Source organism: Lepisosteus platostomus, chromosome 4 (assembly GCF_059453375.1).
Source record: "Lepisosteus platostomus isolate fLepPlt1 chromosome 4, fLepPlt1.hap1, whole genome shotgun sequence".
In the NCBI taxonomy this organism is placed as follows: domain Eukaryota; kingdom Metazoa; phylum Chordata; class Actinopteri; order Semionotiformes; family Lepisosteidae; genus Lepisosteus; species Lepisosteus platostomus.
The window spans coordinates 43,422,827-43,444,000 of record NC_142614.1 but is presented as its reverse complement, the minus strand read 5'-3'; the positions used below and the strand labels follow the sequence as shown (position 1 = coordinate 43,444,000).

The window sequence follows — 21,174 nt, the reverse complement described above, 5'->3', positions numbered from 1 at the left end:
TGCAGTGAACATCCTGAACTGTTTCTTGGCGAAGAACTAATCAACTCTTTCTTGACCTTTTTGAGTTTTACTTGGATGCAGCTCCTGTTCAGACTTCCTCAGCTCTTCTTTCACTTCTTTTGGTTGATTCTACTGTGTGTCATCTCTATGAGATGGGCTGACCTTAGTCTTACGTGTTGCCATCTTGGTCTCCAGGCTCTTCCTCTGCAACTCATCAGCCTGCAGGGCTTTGCTTTTCTGACAAGGCACATCTGTTCATTTAATATACTCTTGAAATAGTTTCTTCAATAGTTTCTTGAAATAGTTTCAGCATCTTCAAATTTCTTTGGCTTACCCTCCTATAGCAGTACTGGTATACTGTAGACCATAGCAGCTCATTTTTCTTCTTTCATTTCTCCTATTCTGTTAGCTGTGGGGAGGTTTTTTCACATCCTCATTCCAATTTCTTGGGGAAAGGACTTTTTTGCTTCCTCCCTCTCCTTATATCCTAAACTGGATGGTAAATTCTTTTCCTCTTTAAACCCAGGTATGATCTGTTTTTTTTCTTCCTCTTGAGCTTTTGTAGTGAATTGCTATCTGTCAAGTTCCAGCTCTTTGTAGCTTTCCAGGATTTTTACTATTTCTATCCGACTATTTTCTGATTTCTTTTTCTCAGGCTTTCAGCTGTAGACCATTTTGTATAGTAGTAAACTCCTGTCTTCCCCTATCCTGGACTTCCAGATCATGTGCTTCACATACCACATCCTTCACTTTTCTATTTCTGTCTCTATGAGGGCTGTTGGGTGCATAGTGCACCCTGTAGTGCAAATTTCATATGTTCTTGCTTCCAGGCTATCATTTTCCAGACCACCTCTGTCATGCCATCAAGGGAGTCCATCATTTTAAGGTCTCCTTCTGAAAATTTTCCTTTGTCTTCAGAAAGTCCAGCAAGTTCCAAAAGTGTCTTTTTCACATTTAGCAGGCTGGAGAAAATTCTTTCCTGCCCTCTATCTTCAGCCAGAATGGAGTCCTCGAAACACTCAAGTCCACATTTCACCCCAACAAATCCAGCATTTTCTTGTTTATTTTGATCATTTTAAAAAGAAAATTCCCTTGCACTATTGCTGAATAGCCACTGGGGTGCGCTACTCCCTAAGACTTTAACCCACGCCCACATTCTACTCCATATGTGGCATACTGTATGTATAACTTTTATAATTTAATAAGCAGATCTTGGTTACCAGACACTCAAACACATACAGAAATGAAAAAAAAACAGTGCTCTTTACCTGAATTTCAACTGACTTACATCTTTCGGTCAGGTGACTACACGTCATTCCCTCCAGCTTTCTGGGAATGAGGTTTTAACAAGGACCCTGATCTTGTCTCCATCTACCACACTCTCCCACTAATTCTGGTATGGGATGACCTTATTCTACCCCATTGAACCTGTGTTTATATAATTATCCTTCCTTTTCACCCATTATACCATTGTTAAATATTTAGAATGTGGAATAAAGATAAATAAATGCATATCCATGCCATTTTCTCTCATGATGTTTTTTGTTTTTTGTTCATTGGAAAGATGTCTGTGTTTGGGGAAGAAATCCCCAAGTGGATCAATTTTATACCATCTCAAATTATATTACTTATAACACAATATCTGTGTTTACACATATTATTGTGCTTTTCAAATGTGTTTTGGAAAACTGTCTTAATGGTTTTGCTTTGTATCCTGAGAGTATACACAGCTGCACCAAAACAGCAGAAAATACATGATTGGAATAGCAGGTGGCAATTCTTCAGTTAAGTTCATTTACAAAAATGTGAAAGATGGATATGCATTTTTTTAAAGTTGAAAAAGAGTAGTCAGTCTTGTGTTAATTAAAGAAAACCACAAGCAGAGAGGCAAGAGCAGGTCAATGCTGTCATTCACATGCACATTTCCTGAACAGGACAGAATGGTACTGTTGATTAATATTCACCGGCTACTGGAAACCATGACTTTGCAGACCTAGAGTGAAGGATAATAAATTTGTATTAAAAGCATTAACGTAAAACACACCCCTTTCGCTCACACAGACAGATGGCTTCAATTACGTTAGCACTTTAATAGATGTAAAAGAGCAGGGCTCATAAACTGGTCCATTTTATTAGATTAACAAACCAAAGAACAACCTGCTGTCTGTTTCCAGGTTTATAAAAAAATCCAAACACACAACTTCGCAAAGCCGAAAGGGTATAATAGTAGTTCTGAAGAGTGATATTAAGAACTATACAAGCAGATTGTTTCAAGGTTCTATTCGAAAAAAAAGTGCATAAAGAAATCTGTTCTCTCTACCATTCTGGTCAACAAAATGAGAAATATTTATCTTTCTTTTAAGTGATTACGTTAAAGGCAACAGAAACTCCACCCATGGCTGTATGCCACCTGAAATTAAAGTAACAAAGTACCTAATATCTTATTTTATTTTGGAATAAATCAGTAATTGCGTAATATTCCAAATTGCCTCATTCATGTAATTAGAAGGGGATAAATGACTACTAAAGACGCATTCAGTGAAGATCTGTGTAACAGATTTAGCCAAAAATGAATTATTGCTCCCTTAATCCATTAATGGTTTTAAATGTGCTCAAAATTGCAAAACTGCAGGGGTACTTTATAAGCAGGTAAATTACACTAGCCACCGAGAGCATTTTATAATACCAGTCTGAAAATAATGTTTGCTAGTTTTACTGAGTTCAGTGTGACATTTTTCATTCCCTCAGCTGCCTATACTGCTTTAAATATAGCCAAGCACTTTTCTCTGTTACCTTGCAGTATAGCCTTTAAAATATTAGAGGTCAGTGCTGACTGACTTATTTGCACATAAGCAGGTTCTCCAAGTACAAAATGAAGAAAATCCCTTTCCAAATGCTGTATAAAGTGTAAACAACAAAATGTTAAAACCAAAATAGCATTTTTATTATGACAGCATGATACTATGATGAATACTGATTGGGAATTTGTTGTAGTTAAACACCAGAATGTGAAAGTCATCAGAACTTTAAAATCCATGTGAAGTATTAAGAATCATATTAAGTATATTAAATGTAGTAATTATATCACTAAAAGAGATATAATTCTAATTAGAATTATAAAAGTTAAACGAAAAATATTTTTTTCCCTTTAAACTATGCAACTTTATTTAATATGAAGTCAATAGTAATATTAAAATCTGTTGTTAAATTCGGGCAAAAGGACATAATTACTGCTTTAAAATATAACTGACTAAAGTAATTTGCATTACGATAGTGATGATCTCCTTTGTAATTTCCATTGATTCTTAACACACAATGGAAATGACAACTTCAAATTAAATACCTCTTTCCCAAGGTCGTTCATACCTGTTGTGTTTCCTAATGCACTAAGCCTGATTCACTGTTACACCTGCCAGCAGTTATTAGAAACAACCATGAAACAGCCACCACTCATGTAATTTCAAAGACAATTAATACTGACAAGCACAACATTCATTTGGTATATTTGTTAAGCTGAATAAAACAATAATGGAGGCTTGAAATTGCTGGTATTTGGGTTATTTTGTGCTCTTCACACATCTGGATCATTTATTTTGCTGAACAGGTGGGAAATACTAGGTTTAGATTTCTCTGAAATCAAATTTAAATTATTTTTACAGGGACACTGCCACCTAATACTGTCTGTAAATCATCTAATGCATTAGTCTTTTTATATAGTTTATTTCCTATTAAATATATTTTATAGAGATAATAGAGAAAGAAAAATTAACTATTTTGATTTCTATTTGAATGTATGATACAATGGAAGGGTAATACAACAAAATGTTTGTGATCACACTTTCACTTAATGCCGTTTGGATTATGCGTCTAAATTTCTTACATTCTTACAGTATATTTAGATTTAAAATCGGTATAACCATTGACTGTTGCTAATATTTTTTTTCCTAACCTAATGAGAATAGATAATCGCGTGGTTCTTTTTTATCCGTAATATGATAACCTAAGCAGGTATTATACAATATTTTGTTATTGATACGCGTTAGTCAAAAAAGCACACACCATGCCAAAATGAATTATACCACTTTTTATCATTGTGAACGCATTTGGGCAAGATCTAACAGATTGTATTCTCTAATTGCAACTCTAATTGATCAGATATTTGTTTCATCATTCTCTCAGACGAAACACAATTCTAGAGACGTACAGTATGTTGCATTTCAGGTTAATTATTCATGCAGACGATTCACCAACAGAGGGCAGTCTGCAAAAGCGTTTCAACACAATTTAACCTTTTTTCCAAACTTAACATCGCAAAAAACGGTCAAGAGAACGCGCTGATTGATTATGGTATTGTTGTTAATAACGTTAAGTCATTAAAATATAAAAGAGTAAAACTTAAATACCCCCTAATGTATTAATGCACAAATCAAAGAAAAATACATTTCAAAATACATTCCAATATTGTATTTTTTGTGCAATGCAATTTCTTCCTAAATGAAAACCATTCGTTTTTTAAAAAACGTCGCAATCCCATAAGGGTCATGAACAGTCGTCTTTAGTAAATCTAAAAATATAATACAAATACATTAAATACATAAATAAAAAGCAAGAAATATAATTGCCATAATAGTTTTAAAATACATCTAAATACCTGTTGAAATTCTTATTAATTCATTTAAAAATTAATACTTTAGCCAAATTCCTGATAATTTAATTTGATTAACTTTCTACCTTCGTCTTCTTTTTAAGATGGATGTCCATCTATAGAAAATACTTGAAAGAAGTGATCACGCATTCACACGTTGCTCAGTACACCCAGCTTTAACCTAAACATAGTATGTTAGCTAAATGAATATGTAAGGTGCTTGTGCGTTTTCTTTCAAATTGAAGTTATGATGACAAGCTAATATTAAAAAGGTTACCTGATTTTTAAAGTCAAATTCTAAGGATATACTGTAACTATTCAGTGATCACTATTGTTGAATGCTTTTTGGTGCTGAAGAGGGCATGTTATTACATGTTATACTGTAGCCGGGGGTTTCAGCAGTATTTTTGAAAAACAAAATCTTAGTGTTTTATGCAGTTACTTGAAAATCAAAGATATTTTAATTGTACAACTGAACCCAGTCCTGACAATATTACTATTGTCATAACTATGTGTTACAAGTACCAATTAAATTTGTGTTTTTACTTACATTTCATTTTCAGACTTGTCAAACAACGTCGCACGATGTAGCTGTTATAGTGTATACTGTTACCAGCATCAATACATTTTGTTCGAAAAAAAAGTTTTTTAAACTTATCTTTGAACGTGCGTGGTTTGAAAGCGGTAGCTGCGGCTTTAAGAAGGAGGTGGAGTATTCAAGAATGACGCAGGAGTAAGACTGAAAAGATGCTTCAAAATTCCTCCCCGAAGCCACTCTCTGTGTGGTAACAGGCTGGGCAGTTACCATATTTAAACAACAGGAATTATTAGGGAAACAGAACTATTAGTAAGAGAAACAGAAGGGGATTTTTAAAACCAAGTTGAGACAGTTTCAGAAGATTTAAAGTGCAGGATCCCTCATATCACAGATTCGCTACCTTTTGAAAAAAAAGAAACTTCTTAAAAGTTTTAAGACGAAAATCTTAATTTCTCTGAGAGTTTGTCAATTTAAAGAAATAATATCGGAAAGCCGAAAAGTAAAAAAAAAATGGTAGAGTTTTTAAATTATATCAATATAGGAAACGTAATACCCGTCAAAGGTGCCAATATGCCATGCTTGCTGTCATGCTGCCTATACTTATGGCTAATCTTAATACCTGTCAAGACAAGTGCACAGAATGAAGACAGTGTAATTGAAGTCTTAGTTACTTTGCCAAAAGACAGCGCATACATGTTCGCCATCCCAAGAGTAAAACCAGCAATAGAATATGCATTGCAGCGGATCAGCACTGATGAACGGCTTCTTCCGGGACTCATTTTTAAAGTCCACTATGAGGACTCAAACTGTGGCAATGAAGCCCTCTTCAGCCTTGTGGATAGGTCTTTGAAGAAGAAGCCAGATTTGATTCTTGGTCCCGTTTGCGAGTACGCTGCAGCACAGGTGATAAGGATGGCATCCCACTGGAACATCCCAGTGATTTCGGCAGGTGCTTTAGCAACAGGCTTCAGCGATAAACTAAAGGAATACACGCACCTGACCAGAGTTTCCCCTTCTTATTTAAAAATGGCGAAGACATTCTCTGCAATGTTTAACTATTTCAGCTGGAAGAACGCAGTTCTTATCTATGATGATGACAAAGAAGAGCGGAACTGTTACTTCACAATGGAGGGGGTCCACGAAGTTCTTAATTCGGAATCGGAGGTACATCATCTATTGCCTGTATCCTTTAACTCCAAAGGGGGAGTGGATGTTGACGAGATAATCAGGTCGATCTACGCCAACGAAGGTAGTACGCCCCTTTATTGTTTTAGATACATTAAATAGTAGCAAAAGAAAATGTTCTTCAGGATAACTGAATAGTCGTCTAGTTAGTCCTGGGTGTACTTTTACTGTTTTAAGGCCAATAAAATATACAGAATATCAGATAAGTAACTAAGAACTGTGCGGCCAAAATTGCCGGAGCCATTGAATCTCCATGGTAATGAATTAATGTACAGCACATGCTATATTAATACACAATGTGAGAGTGTTTTAGCATTTACAGTACCTTTTTAAATCTATACAGTATTTATATCAAGAAAGTAGTCCTGGTGTTATGTAGAAGGCCAAAATAATGTTAAATGGAATCCCTTTGATAAGCAACCGAAAAAATTTTCATTTAATTCTCTTGGAGATGATTTATTGCATTTTTATTATTACATTACTGTGGTTCCCGCGACTGAGCTTTTCGCCGCTGTTAATTTTCTAAAAATGTGTAAGATTTCTAAATTGGTCATTTAAAGATATTTCATTCTTTTGCTTTCATTGAGACAGACAAATCCTTTTTTAAAACAAATTCAAAAGAATAAGGGTTCTGCAGATTGCTGTTGAATAACGTTGTGTAATTCTTGGGAGGTAAAATAGGAGACGAATGATGGAGACGAGAGTGGTGGATTGGTGACAAAGAATTTTACCCTCTAAAGAAAAGAAGACGCTTCTGAATACAACTGGCTTTGTTATGAAAATGTACTGATGAAGTCCTGCCATCTGTGCGCTTTTATGTACTACGGAAACGTATCTCAATACTTGTAATATAGATTTAAGAGTAGGTTACTATCCATTATATCCCACTACGCACTTGACATTCCAGAGCATACTGTACCAAATCTGTCTACAGGCTATTTTTTAGCTTCCTTTAATTTTCCTTGAGGTATTTACTGTATGTTATCTCTGATTTTACACTAATGAGTTTGGTTCTGTGAACTTTACATATTGGCAGTAACTCGTCAATGGGCATTTTAAAAGCAAATTGTCTCTGGCCATTAATTAAAAATGATTTAATTTGATCCTAATTGTTTAAGACAACTTATTTACAAGTTGCATTCAAAGGTTTAATTATCACTGTATTAAAAAAGATGAGTCCCTCTGGTAAATCTGTTAGTTATTAGTATCTAGAGCAACATGGCAGATACTGTTAATCTTGGTAGCCCCACTCATTTAATTTAGCCCCTGAACTGAACGCAGGCATCTTTTGAAAAGCAAGGAAGACTGAAGCTAGGTTAACAGAAATCATACATTTTTAATGAAAAGTCTGTAGGTGTACTAAGAAGTCCAGAGTGCAATATGCATTTGATAGAGAAATATGCAAAGTTATTGTCATCATTACTTTTTCCAGACATCACCGAATATTTTTAGGATTTACTATTTGTGTCTTGAACATACCAGCCTATTTTTATTATAGCTTCCTTTTTAAAATCCATGTCGCTCATGGTTACATTGCAAAGAGGTTCGGAATAGGTATCACCATTTAGCTTAATATCAATGATGCAGTGTGAAACACCTAAGATATACGTAGAATGTGTGGGATTTCTCATTTCTCTAGGTTGATGAGATCATTTCTGGTTCACGTGTTGTTTCCATTTCTACTGTGCATTGAATGTGTTCTGTAACATATTTTCACCTAAGGCCTATTGTGAATGCTACACACACAGTATTGTAACACATACGGCTCAGATATGTTGTTTGAGCCGGCTTGCCTGCGCGGTGATGTCACCGCCCTTCCCTGTGAATAGCAGGGACCTCAGCCACGGGGCTGATGGGAGATTTCCCTTTAGCTCAGCTGGCTGGTTCCCTGTTGAGTGATGCTGGAGGCCTGGGTTCAAGTCCCCAGTGGTGGGGGGCTGACCTGAGGCGGCAGTGGAGAGGGCGCATACCCACGTGAACCCGAAAACACTACATTGGTGTTAGCAGCGGGATGGCATAGCCCTTTGCCGAGGACGGCGAATTAAGCGGGGGAGAGTGTAATGCATATGGCCGACATTACAGGTTGTGTGAGCCAGCTTATCAGCACAGTGACGTCACCGCCCTTCCCTGTGAATAGCAGGGATCTCAGCTGATGGGAGATCTCCCTTTAGCTTAGCAGGCTGGTTCCCTGTTGACTGACGCCGGAGGCCCGGGTTCAAGTCCCCAGCGGTGGGGGGGCCAACCTGAGGCGGCAGCAGTGAGGGCGCATAGCCATGTGAACCCAAAAGTGCCACAGTATTATGAGAGTGGAAAAAAATGGTTATACAGTATATACTGAACTTAAAATCATGACAAGAACCTTCACCAGACATGATATATTTGTTCAAAGTTATTGCAAGCCAGAAAATATAGGTTACTATTAGTAGGGATTGTTTTTTACACAATAAAATGGTGACTCCTACTTAAGATTGCTGAGGATGGTTTTTAACCCTTTAAGTGAAAATTAACATTTTGATTGATTTTTATAGTACACTTACCTACCAAAGAACAAGTAAAGGATAATTCCATGCTGAAGAGTAGACAGAAGAAACTAAATATTTTGGCTGTTCTTCTCGTGTCACCTGCCAATGAAGCCTGACTCGACTACTCACAAGTCCACTTTCTGTCATTTCAGTGCCCAGAACTTCAAAATAGTGAACACAGAAGCTATGAATAGAATATAGACATTTCCAGTTACAGAGTACATACAACAGAGTAACAGTGATAACGCTGTCAAAATAAGTTTAGGGGTTGTTGATCAATTATGGCAACCTGATCACATTGCTGTAGTGAAAGGGACTCACATCTTAAAAGTTACACACACTTCACTTAATGCTTCTGAAATTGTCATGAAACAGATTTTGCACGAGTTTTGTCAGACAACACCATATGCTCTTATTTCAGTTATGTTATTATTAAAAAAAGGGTCTGGAAATAACAGTCATTTTAGTTCAAATGTCAAAATGGAGGCTAAAGTCCGTTAAGATTCTACTGAAACTAAGATAATATGTTGGAGTACTAGAATGGTAAATAAACAGTGCATTTGTGCTTATCATGACCTGATGTAGTATTCTTATAATAATAATAATAATAATAATAATAATAATAATAATAATAATAATAATAAATAAATAATTGCTTACTCATATATAGCGCTTTTCTGAACACTACACTCAAAGCGCTTTACAGGTAATGGGGACTCCCCTCCACCACCAGCAATGTGCAGCATCCACCTGGATGATACTACTGTCACTGCAATTACCTGACTTTCTAGAACACAATTGGATATATTTGCTATATTTTTACAAAGGAAAGGAAAGATTACAGGAATCATAGCATGGTCTGAACAAAGATGTAATACCAGATTCCATCTGATGATTTCAATTGCATACACAACGTACATGCAGATCATTACTAAATTTAACTGTATACTATACTGAAGAAATATATAATTCTGCAGATTTTTATATCACATTATTTGCTTTTTTGACATAATTCATTTATTTGCTACCATGATTACAATATATTTTGTTTGGTTTTGAATTTCTTGTTATAATGAGGGACAAATATATTAAATTGTAAGGCTTTACAATTAGGGTGGCTTGGGAGCCAGTGCCTATCCCAGCAATCAAGGGTCACAAGGCAGAATACACCCTTGACAGGATATCATTCCATTGTAGGGCACGCACAGACAGACACAAACACAAACTCACACCAGGGCCAATTTTGGCAGAAGAAGTTAATCTACCAGTATGTCTTTGGACTGTGAGAGGAAACCAGATCACCTGGATGAAACTGGGGAGAACATACAAACTCCACACAGAAAGTATGCCAGGAATTAAACCCAGGGACCTATAGCTACTCTGTACATTAGCAAAAATTATATATGCTGAAAGGTACAGTGTGTGCTGAAAATTGAAAATTCCAGTCGGCAACGGAATCGTTATTCCAGTCTCGTAAATTTTTTGTTGTGTTGTTAATAACCACAATAAATAACCACACATGACAAATGTTTTGGCTGCAGGGAACTGATAGGCCAGGACTTGGAGACCAAGAACTATTACACAGCATTTACACTGTGTTCATACTTAACACTGATTAAAATGACATTTACTATTAATATACATTTAATCACAAAATGTATTAACCTATGTATTTGATGATGAAGTACAACATTTTCTCCTCCATGTTAGAAATGCATCTTTTTGTATTCCTGAAAAACATTAAACAGTATACATTGTTAAAAATAAGTACACCAAAGTTGCTTTTAAGATTATTAAATGAGTTGTGTGAAGTTCTATCAACAACATTGATACCCTTTTTGATTCATTAATTTCTTCAGCATTGCATGATAATGATGTGTTGGAAGGATGTTTTTCCTATATACATTATGGATGAATTAATATAGCCCTTGAATTTATTACAATTTATTTAATGTCCAGAGACTTGATTTTTCTTAATAATCTGATCAGGATATGAAAATTAATTTATCAAAACAATTATAATTATGTTGTATGTTATATTTTGGGAATATGTATGTCTTGGTGGATAGCGATAGTAAGTGAGTTTAGACTCACCACAATATCCAGTTTGAAAATGTTATGGAAAAGGTCAAAATTCCTTATAATACAGTATGTAGTAGGATCCGCACAGTAATATACTGTTATTTTAACAGTAATAGGGCTCATGGTAAAATGTACTCTTTGAGAGTAGTATGAACTAAATTATTGGATTATGCTTATTATAAAGTTTGCTTTAAAACCCTGTCATCTTCAAGGTTAGAGCAAAAAAAAAAATCAACACAGTTTGTGTATTTCTGATTTTGCTGGCGGTCATGTTCCTTATTTATTTATAATTTATTTCTGTTGAGAGTGTGACTGAAGTGTTTCATAGTTGCTCCTGGCTTTAATTTAGTTCAAAACCTGAGCACACCAAACATGTGTATACATGTGTACTGTATATTGTATATAAATGTATATCATTTTTCACATAATAATGTTAATAATTTCTACAAAAATGTACAATTTTGTGTCTCATGCTGGTGCAGTGGTTAGTATTGCTGCATCGCAGTGTTAATATAAGATAAGGTCACATTATTGGCCATGTACAATTTCTTGTATTAGGAATTTGTCTTTTAATTTAGACCCCAACTTGCTCTCCATGTGACACAGAGACAGGAAGAGAAGCTTGGGGTCAGAGCGCAAGTCAGCCATTTATATGGCGCCCCTGGAGCAGTTGGGGTAAAGGGCCTTGCTCAGGGGCCCAACGGAGTAGGATTCCTCTGCTGGCCATGGGCAGCCTTAGCCACAGAGCCACCGCACTGCCAGTGTTTGGGCCCTGGGTTCAATTTCTGGGGTGCTATCTGCATGTATGTTCTCCCAGTTTTCCCATCTGTTTCATCTCGCAGTCCAAAGGCATACTTGTACTGTAGGTTAATTTGGTTCGGGAAGATTGGCTCTGGTGTGAGTGTATTTGTGTCTGTGTCTGTGTGTGCCTTTGATGGACCTGGATAGGTTTTGGCTCCCCCATGATCCAGTACTGGATAAAGCGGTTAGAAAATAGATGGATAGTTATCATTTTCAATCTGTGACTATCCAAAGCCTAGCAAGTGTCGTCATTGAAAATATTCCTTGTGCTACCTCTTCCTTGGAGGAGGTTGTTTCAAAGTCATCGTTACATACTTTTGGAATGGACTGATTAAAGATAAGATTACATTTTTCTGATACCTTTGAGTAATCTATCATATTATTTTTAATCACAAACCACAAAAACTTGAAATGTTGGTAAAGAAATTAGAAATAAATGAGAGAGTTGCAGATTATTTAACAGTCTGTGTTCCATGTCTGCATGCTGTTGGCTATAGCCCATTTGTCATACCTTTTAATGTGAACATCTTTTGGAATCTGTTGGATGACTGTATAGTACATTAGCCATATTATTTTGAAACCTGAACCTACTTTGTTATAAATAAAATTGCTTTTGGGAAAATGTTTATCAGTACTGTTTTGAAATGCATTCAGTATATTTTTAACTTGGTCAAGGGCAGAAAAGGAATTGCAGAGATAAAGGGCTGCTGTAGGTGTTGCAGTGTGTTATGAAGTTTTCTGCAGATATCTTGTGGAAACAAAAACCCTTTTTGTTACATAAGTCCTACTGTAATAGAAATACTCACAGTCTGACCATTGATTTCATGGGTTTTAATGAGAAAATTAAATATAAGTTTTGTATACAACATTTGTAGTAGCATCAAATGAGATGCTTCTGTAGGTGTCTGTTCAATGTATGCTTTGAGGTTCTGGTGCACATTTGCAACACTCATTAATATGAGGGAAAAATTAAGCTTTCTCTGCTCCTAGTACCTAGCCTGTGATACAGTGAAAGAAGATACATAGCAACTGATTGCTATGTTTTCTCTGCCAACTAGAAAATGTGCAGATCACCTCTTGGTCTAATCATTTTTCATCTTGAGTACAGTGCAGTGAATAATGTGTTCTTCTGAAACATTGTTTTGCAAAGCTGGAAAAAAAGTGTGAAAAAATATTGACAATTAAAACTATAAAACTCATAATATAAATATGAATTTGTTAAAAGCTGTTTTAAAAAGAGTGGATCAAATACCAATATTCTCCCTAAAGTGGGTTTTTCTGTGATTATCCACTCCAACATTATTTGTAAACACAACATACAGTATCTCTTACAGTTAATAATTTATGGGTACTAAGTGACATATTTACTATACATTTTCGCCTTGTACTGTATGTGCTCCTTTCCTTCAACTGAACTGGGGCAAATATTAAAAACATTTTTAAATTATAGGTAAGTCCAATCCATATTACTCTTTTGAATGATATTCTGTAATACTGGCATGAGACTCATTTTTTAATGAACAAACCATTCAAAAAGTTTTATAGATATTTAAAAAATGCAAATGAAGCTCCCAAATGTGTCATGTACAAATCACATTTTGTTGGGAACATCGTTTTACAGTATAGATGCAAACCCCTGCATCTATACTGTAAACTGGCGACTCTGCAGACTGGAAAAGTTGAATAAAAATGTAATTTTATTAACCTATAGAGCTATGCACACTCAGGATAAAAATGATGTTTGAAAGGATGGAATTTGTTTTTATAATCAGCTTCAGGAGAAGGCAAAGAATTTCTTGCAATCTGTTCTATGGGTTTATGTTAGGTGCTCTCTTAAATGAAAAGACCAACTGACAAGCTGTTGAGTATTGAAGGACTTACCATTCAGTATTCCAAGGGTCTTTATGAACTGTATGCAGTAAATGGTATAGCTCTGCTTTCCTGCTTTGAACTTGATGTTGATCAAGCTTGCTGGCAGGCTCACAACTGGTGGGTGAGTTCAGCATTGTCTAGATTTGAAGGGACTGATGTCACATTCAGTAATATACATTAGGAACTCAGTGCCACTTTCATAACATCTTTACAGTTTGTGCACAGCGAAACAATCTAAGCTGAATTATACAATAGACATCAGCATTATAGAATAAATGAATAGTCTTTAAGGAAATTTGCATCTAAATTTCAGTATTATATTTGGGAAGATTATGGTTACAAATTGTTTTTTCTTTATTACTGTGTCTAGCACCTATGATAACACATGTCATTCCTTGCTGGGCCACTGTGGTGGTCTGTCAACTTCATCCACTTCAGGATAGATGGAGACACAGAGTGCACAGTGGGAATACACACTTAGTTGGCCACCAGTCCATCACAGGGCACACATAAGTGAGCATTCAACCACACGTGCATATTAGTGGTGATATAAAGATGCCAGTTGACCTGGAGAGTGTGTTTTTGGACTGTAATAGAAGCACCACAATGACCAGTGGGTAACATGAAGGCTCCACATAGAGGGTTCCTCAAACCAAAATCAAACTCATAATGACTTACAAAACAGCTTCAAACTACAGTAGTAAACAAATAAGAGTTGTTTTCATGTAGAGACACTTTTCATCTTTTGAATACTATCTTATAAGCTTGGCTGTACCAAGCTTAAAAGGTCATTTAAAAGATGTGAGTTATTCTGCAGTTTATGCCACCTTTTTAATCTCTTTCTTCACAAATAATAGTAACGACCTATAAGTTCAGTTTTAACTATAAAGATTTGAATTTTTTTTGTGGTTCTGTTTGTTTTGAAGCAGACTTTTTCAGACCTTTATTAAATTTTACAAAAAACATGGTTTCACTACAGATTAACTATGTTAGCATACTGGCGTTATTAGCACATACACTTACAGTATATTTTTATATTTATCTAAAAGCACATAAAATACATTTTAACCAGTAATAAGTAGACAGTGTGTTCCTTGCATTCCTGAGTTCATTTGTAACTAACATCAGTACTCTACAGAGAGGGAAAATCCAGATTTTTCAAATACTGTTGGCTGGAGTTTTACCCCATGGAATCACTCAGAAATCAAAACAGGGCTTGTAGTGTTATGCTTTCTCTAATTAAAGGGTGCCATAGTTGGGAAAACTGAAGTGAAGTTTGTCCCAGTCAAGGTGAAGATATTTCAAGAAGCTGCTAGGAAGCTAGCAGGATTGTAGAGAATATTCCATCGTATATATTTTCAAACTGCTTGAAAAGTGTGCACTTTCTGAATCTCTTGCTACTTTCCTTAAACAATTTTAAGGAAATAATAATTTATTTATTCACAAGGGAAGAACCAGATGAAATCTCTGATACTTTGCTTTGGTTTATCTTCTACTCCCAGTTACAAGAGTTGGTAATTTACCATTTTATGGTATGTCGTTTTGTATAGAGCAAGAGAATCATATTTTATTGTGCTATTTTAGTCAATTATTTTTTCCCATTGTGGCAAACTGCCCATTTTATCATACTGAATGAATTAGATGGGCAGCTTGCCAATAGTTCAAAATCTTTTCATTTTTCTGTCATAAACAATTATGTTATTAACGCTTCTTTTGCAGTGTCATTCACTTAATTATCGCAAAGAGGCTATTACGACTAAAAGTATTTCTACCAATAAGTTTGATGATCACTGCTAAAGTACATGGTAAAGTACTAAATTGTAGTTTACTTAAAGTTTAGATTTTTTTTTAAATGTACTGTAGGTGCTACTTAGTGTCTCAAATGATTCTTGGAGTTAAGTTTGAGCCCTGTAGTTCAGAGATCATTGATAGGGCTGGGTTGTGTCGTCTCTTGTCTGAGATTGGAATTCCCCAGTCCATGGTTCGTAATTGGTCTAGTGTTGCTGCAGCTCAGTGGACCGCAGTCAGACAGGGTGTCCTCAGTTTGCTGTGTAATGGTGACTCTTGGAACTTGTTTTTGGCTCATGAGCTTGCAGAGTTGGAAGTGAGAGATGCATATTCACTGTAGTTGGTGCTAATTCATTCATAAGGCACTGCCGAGCCCCTGATCTAATACACTGCAGGCATGTGTACTTCTGTCTAGAGCAGCACATTACTTATGCTCATTAATTACTCAATATAGGCTGTAGGCCAACATTTTTAGAGCAGTATAACCTAAATTAATGGTTTAGTGACATATTCATTGCCATGCCATGGCGTGTTATTCAAGAGCGAGTTGCCAATATGTTTTTTTTTTTTCTGTGCCATATCCTGTTGTGTTACAAAGTCTTGAGGGAGTTCTGCTGTAGGGCTAAGCACTAAAATTTGATGAAAGGTTAGATCTCATGTGCCAATAGCAGTGCAAAGTTGAAGCAGAGGGATATTATATACTGTGAACTGGCTAATCACAACTGGTTGAGATGGAGCTTATCTGATGTCATGAGAACACTGTATTGACAGCACTACCATAGGCACCCCCAGAAATGATCAAATGAGAAAGTTCCTTGTTAAAAAAGGTAAACAGGCTGTATAAGCTCATGATTATGGCAGTGTAGGATTCAAACTTACAAATACTTTAGGCAATTGTATTCTGTAGCTTCACCAGTACATAAGCATTATTACTACTGTGCTCATTGGCCAATTGGACTGGTACCCTTTGCCTCCAGTCTTGAACTATTGCAAATTACAGATTTCTGTGCATGTTTATTTCTAGAAATTACAGAAATTGTATTTAACATTACAACTGATACATTTTAAAGTTGTTTTTTTTTGCCACGATAGAATCTTTTTCTGTTTATTTTACATTACTGTTAAGTAGGGCTATATTATTTATAATGGGATTAAAAAATTATTTTATTCCTGGATTAAAACCAGGGTTGTATTTAGAGGTGTGTAAATGCTAAAAGTTCAACAAAGAACCAAAGTACACATGTCAACCTTAATATACAGTACAGTGTATATAATTAAGGTGGTTCAACATTTTGTGCAATATGTCAATGTTAAAAATAATTTTATCTCCTTTAGAACTATTGACTGAAAAACGTATGCCCTTGTAGTAATCATTGCCTGGTTTGAAAGTGTTTTTGTAATGTCATTACAATACAAATTTTAGGGAAATTGTATATTTTTAGGGTGGTATGGTGGCACAGTGCTTAGAATTTCTGCCTTGAAGCGCTGGGGCTCTGGGTTCTGTTCTTTACCCGGGGTGCTGTCTGTGTGGAGCTTGTATGTTCCCCCTGTATTTGTGTGAGCCTCCTTCTTCCTTCCAGAGTCCAACAACATACTGAAAGGTTAATTGGCTTTTAGTAATAATGGCCCTGGTGTGATTGGGTGTGTCTTTCCATGATGTATAGGTGTCTTGCCCAGAGTGTATCATTGAAAAAAAGAGTAAAAAAAAACAATGCTCCATAATCATAGTAATAATGAATGTGATCCTTTATCTTCCTGGACTATCCAAAAATTTAACTTTCACATGAATTTCAAGATAAAAATTACTTCAGATGAAAATTATTTCATCTTTATGATCTCATTCAACACGGTACGGTGCATGAATGAGGTTATATTATATATTATACTGTATATTACTTCATATTTAGATTTTCTGTCTAATATATTTTTCCTAAGGTTAAGGGTTTTGAAGGCTTCATATTTTGCAGATTAAGAGTTTTATAAATATGGGCCTTAATTACAGTTTAATGAATTGTTTCCCAGTCCATATTTGCTTTTTTCTACCTTACCTTACAATGTGTTTATTATAGGTCCTCTGTGCGCCTGAAATATTTTTAAAAAGCATGCCAGTTTTCTCCTTGTTTTCTTTTGCTGTTTGAGTGTTTCACTGTTTCATGAAACAAAGAGGGGAAACTTAGACATGGGAAAGAATGTATGATTTTAGTGGCCTTCAAAAGCATGACCAGTCAACTACATTACTTTCCTTGTCTCTACAGTGTCTAATTTTTTTTTCAAACTTTTTCTGTAGTTGTTATAATGTGTGCTGGCAGTGACGTAATCCGGGAGATCATGCTTGCAGCCCATCGGAGGAAAATGACCAACGGCAATTACATTTTTTTCAACGTTGATCTCTTCAACTCTTCATTTTATGGTATTTTCCTTTTTTGATTGACAATATGCAAATATTTTTAGGCAATATTATATATATTGTTTGCCAGTTGAAAAGCGCTGCCTCTTAAAAGTAGGAGTGCATATCTGGTCAATGTCCAACACAGTAGTTTATGGTTCTACAGTTTACTCTTTCAGAGAATCTTTAAAGGAATGTGAGAAGTAGCATTAACATGCTGTATATTGTGAACTTCAATTTGATACAATACTCTAAGACTAAAATACATTTTATTTTGCTGTATGTTTTGGGTCATCATCATGCTTCGTGATGAAACATTTTCAAGTGAGTGGACAAAATGTTTAAGTAAACTTCAGAATTCAATCTGCTACTCACACCTCTTGTTACAGTACATCGTCAATAGAAATGAGTGAGCCAGTTACCAGAGACAGCCATACAGTATGTACCTTTTATGAAGGGTATAGAAGAAACCAAGGCAGAACCAGTTATTAATTCTTCACGTGATTTGTTTAGATCATTTCGATATGTTATCAAACCCCGTCTTGATATTTACGGTATTCAGGGACATAAAGCATATGGGCCACATTGGTCAATTCATTCTTTCTTGATGTCTTTTAATATAATGTTGTATAGTCCTGTTACTTTTCAATTCTACCGTTACAATACAGTGTAAAGTATTAGTTATTTCTGTGGTTATTGATCTTAAAAACAAAGTGTCCCCTAGGGTATACTGATTTTCAAGAAAATATATATCACCACTATATCAATCCTGTACAGGAAATGGATCCTGGCAGAGAGGAGACAAATATGATGCAGAAGCCAAGCAGGCATATGCTGCCCTCAAGACTGTGACATTATTGAGGAGTATCAAGCCAGAGTTTGAAAACTTCTCAGTAGAGGTGAAAAAGTCACTCCAGAAAGTTGGACTGGATGAAGAAGGTGAAAATGTGCGTAAGTTGTACAACAGGTTTCTTTGGCTGCTTTGATTTGGGGTCATTTTCACAACTCTTACCATTCTATTTTAGACTAGATCTCCGTTGCATAACATTTCTATTTGTTTATTTCACTGTTAGACCAGGAAATGCAAATGGGTGTTGTTTGTGAAAGAAAATGATTGAAACTAATGTTGTGCTAGTGCACTGTTTATACAGCATTGTGTAATATATTTTCACAAGACAAACATCTGCATTAGAGTCTTAAGTTAAGGCATGTTCAGGATTTCATTTGAAATGAGCAGCTATTTATGAAAATTAGCTGTATTTTCTTGTGGGAAGATGAAATGCAAATGATGGAGGGCTGCATTTTCCACGTTTGTGCTTGTTTCAGACAAGCCTTTTAGTGGATGATGTTTAATTTCCTAAGGGTAATTGATCGGTTGCAGACACAGCTTAATGTAGCCTGAAGTCAGAGACCAGCAGCCCTCTTGTTTGTGTTCCTGAATGGCACAACCAGGGGTTCCATACAGTTTTGAAGTTACCAGCCAGGGAGACTGTTAAAGCTTCGCCTTGGTTATTGTTCCTTTACGTCAGCCCTTATTGAAAAGCCATCTAGGTTCTGTGACAGGGAATAGCAGGAGCTGTCATGTTGAAACAAACGATGGCTGATGAATGGACTGCTGAAGGTTAATAGCCATAGTAAAGGCCTGGATGTTTGGCTGTCTGAAACTTGGGAGAAAATTCATTAAAACAAGAACAGAACTGGCCTCTAGAAGATTTGACACAAATGAAAAGCAGACTAGCTGTAGGATTTTAAATCATTTGTGAATATAAATGTTGAGCTTTAAATGTATTTGCTACAATTTCTCTGTTTTAAAGGTTTCAGTAAACACATAGAATACTTAATTTACAATAAATCAATACAATTCTGTTTAATATTTATAATTCATCATGAGCATGACACATAATGAATAAATGAGAGGGATAATCATTATCATTATATTATACAAAGGAACAAGTAAACGTTCTGTTTTCTCTCTTCTCTTTTCAGCGTGGAATAAACCTATTACTTGTTCCTTTGCAGACTATGCATGCTGACGCAGCTACCCACCTGAATCATTATATTATATATTGTATATTGAAATATTGTTTTATCTGCTATTTTCTCTTAAGATTAGAACAAGTCTTGAAACACACTTACTTTCATACAATTATTGTGAATGTCAAATTCATGTTACCTAATGAAAAGATGTTCTGATGTTATTATACTGTATAACAGACTTGTGCCAGGGTTTTATGGACACAAAAGTTGATATCTTGTTTGTAATTAGTGGTGATGAAAAAGCAATGCAAGGTGATGGTGGTTCTAGTTTGCTCTACAAACCACATTTAGGATAACTGCAATATTTGGTCAATATTATCCCTCAGTGTCTTAATGGAACCAGAAAACAATAGCTCCAGAAATGAATTGGAAAACAATTAAGATCAGCTTTTTGAGAAGATGGAGTTCTGTATCTTCTCTCTAGGTACTGTACATTAAATGGGCTGGTTGCTCACAAAGAGAGCCAGGCTTGAAGTATAAACACAGGAACTAAAAGTATAACATTAAAAGAAATGGAGATGAAAATGGGATTTACACAAAGGTACAAGGAAATAAATCTACAGTACCCTGCAAAAGTATCCAAACCCTTGCACAACTTTGGAAAAGTCGTGATTTCATACATTTTCACATTTTTTTGCTATGGCAAAAATTAAATTAAATTAAGTGCACAAATGAACTTAACAAGGTACTACCCAGACACTCAGGTTGTCCCTCTAAACTAAGCAGCTGAGCAAGGAGGAAATAGTAAGGGATGCCACTCTGAGGCTAACAGCAACTTTGAATGAGTTACAGTGTTTAATGGCTGATAGGTGAGACAATGTACATACAGTACAGTAGGTCAACAATATCCTGGTCTCTCCACAAAACGATCCCATATGGAGATTGCAACACATCAACTACTGTAAGTTATGCTGCAAATATGTGGCAAAAGGGTTTAAGGTCATATAAGACAAAATTGAATGTTTTGGTCTAAATGCAAAAAGATATATCTGATACAAATGGAACATACAGTATTGCATCCCTCAGTCAACATCATCCCTAATGTTAAGAATGGTGGTGGTGGCTTGATGTTATGAGGCTGCTTCTCATCAATACTGATGGCAAAGTTCTGGCAAATCATAGAAGAAAACCTGGACAAAAAATTACCTTTCAGTAGGACAGTGATCCAAAGCACACTGCAGTGGTTTAATAATAAGCAAGTCAATGTCCTAGAGTGGCCTTGTTGAAGTCCTGACTTGAATCCTATTGGGAATCTGCTGTCCATAAGTGATCCCCAAACAACCTGAGAAAGCTTGAGAAAATCTGCCAAGATGAATGG

At 35.6% G+C, this 21,174-nt stretch overlaps 2 protein-coding genes across 3 annotated transcripts in view; one reads left to right on the top strand and one right to left on the bottom strand.

Moving 5' to 3' along the window:
- arid3c (AT rich interactive domain 3C (BRIGHT-like)) overlaps positions 1-5,326 on the bottom strand; it is a 180,377-nt gene extending 175,051 nt beyond the window's left edge. Inside the window, exon 1 of the mRNA XM_088629540.1 lies at positions 5,196-5,326. The gene's annotated coding sequence lies outside the window, so the exon portion shown is untranslated. The remainder of the gene's footprint in view (positions 1-5,195) is intronic.
- An 89-nt stretch (positions 5,327-5,415) lies between these two features.
- npr3 (natriuretic peptide receptor 3) overlaps positions 5,416-21,174 on the top strand; it is a 31,214-nt gene continuing 15,455 nt past the window's right edge. For both annotated transcript variants that reach the window (XM_088629544.1, XM_088629542.1), the window contains exons 1-3: positions 5,416-6,432; positions 17,721-17,843; positions 18,597-18,766. In XM_088629544.1, coding sequence (XP_088485670.1) covers positions 5,694-6,432; positions 17,721-17,843; positions 18,597-18,766 — 1,032 coding nt within the window. In that variant the 5' untranslated portion in view covers positions 5,416-5,693. The remainder of the gene's footprint in view (positions 6,433-17,720; positions 17,844-18,596; positions 18,767-21,174) is intronic.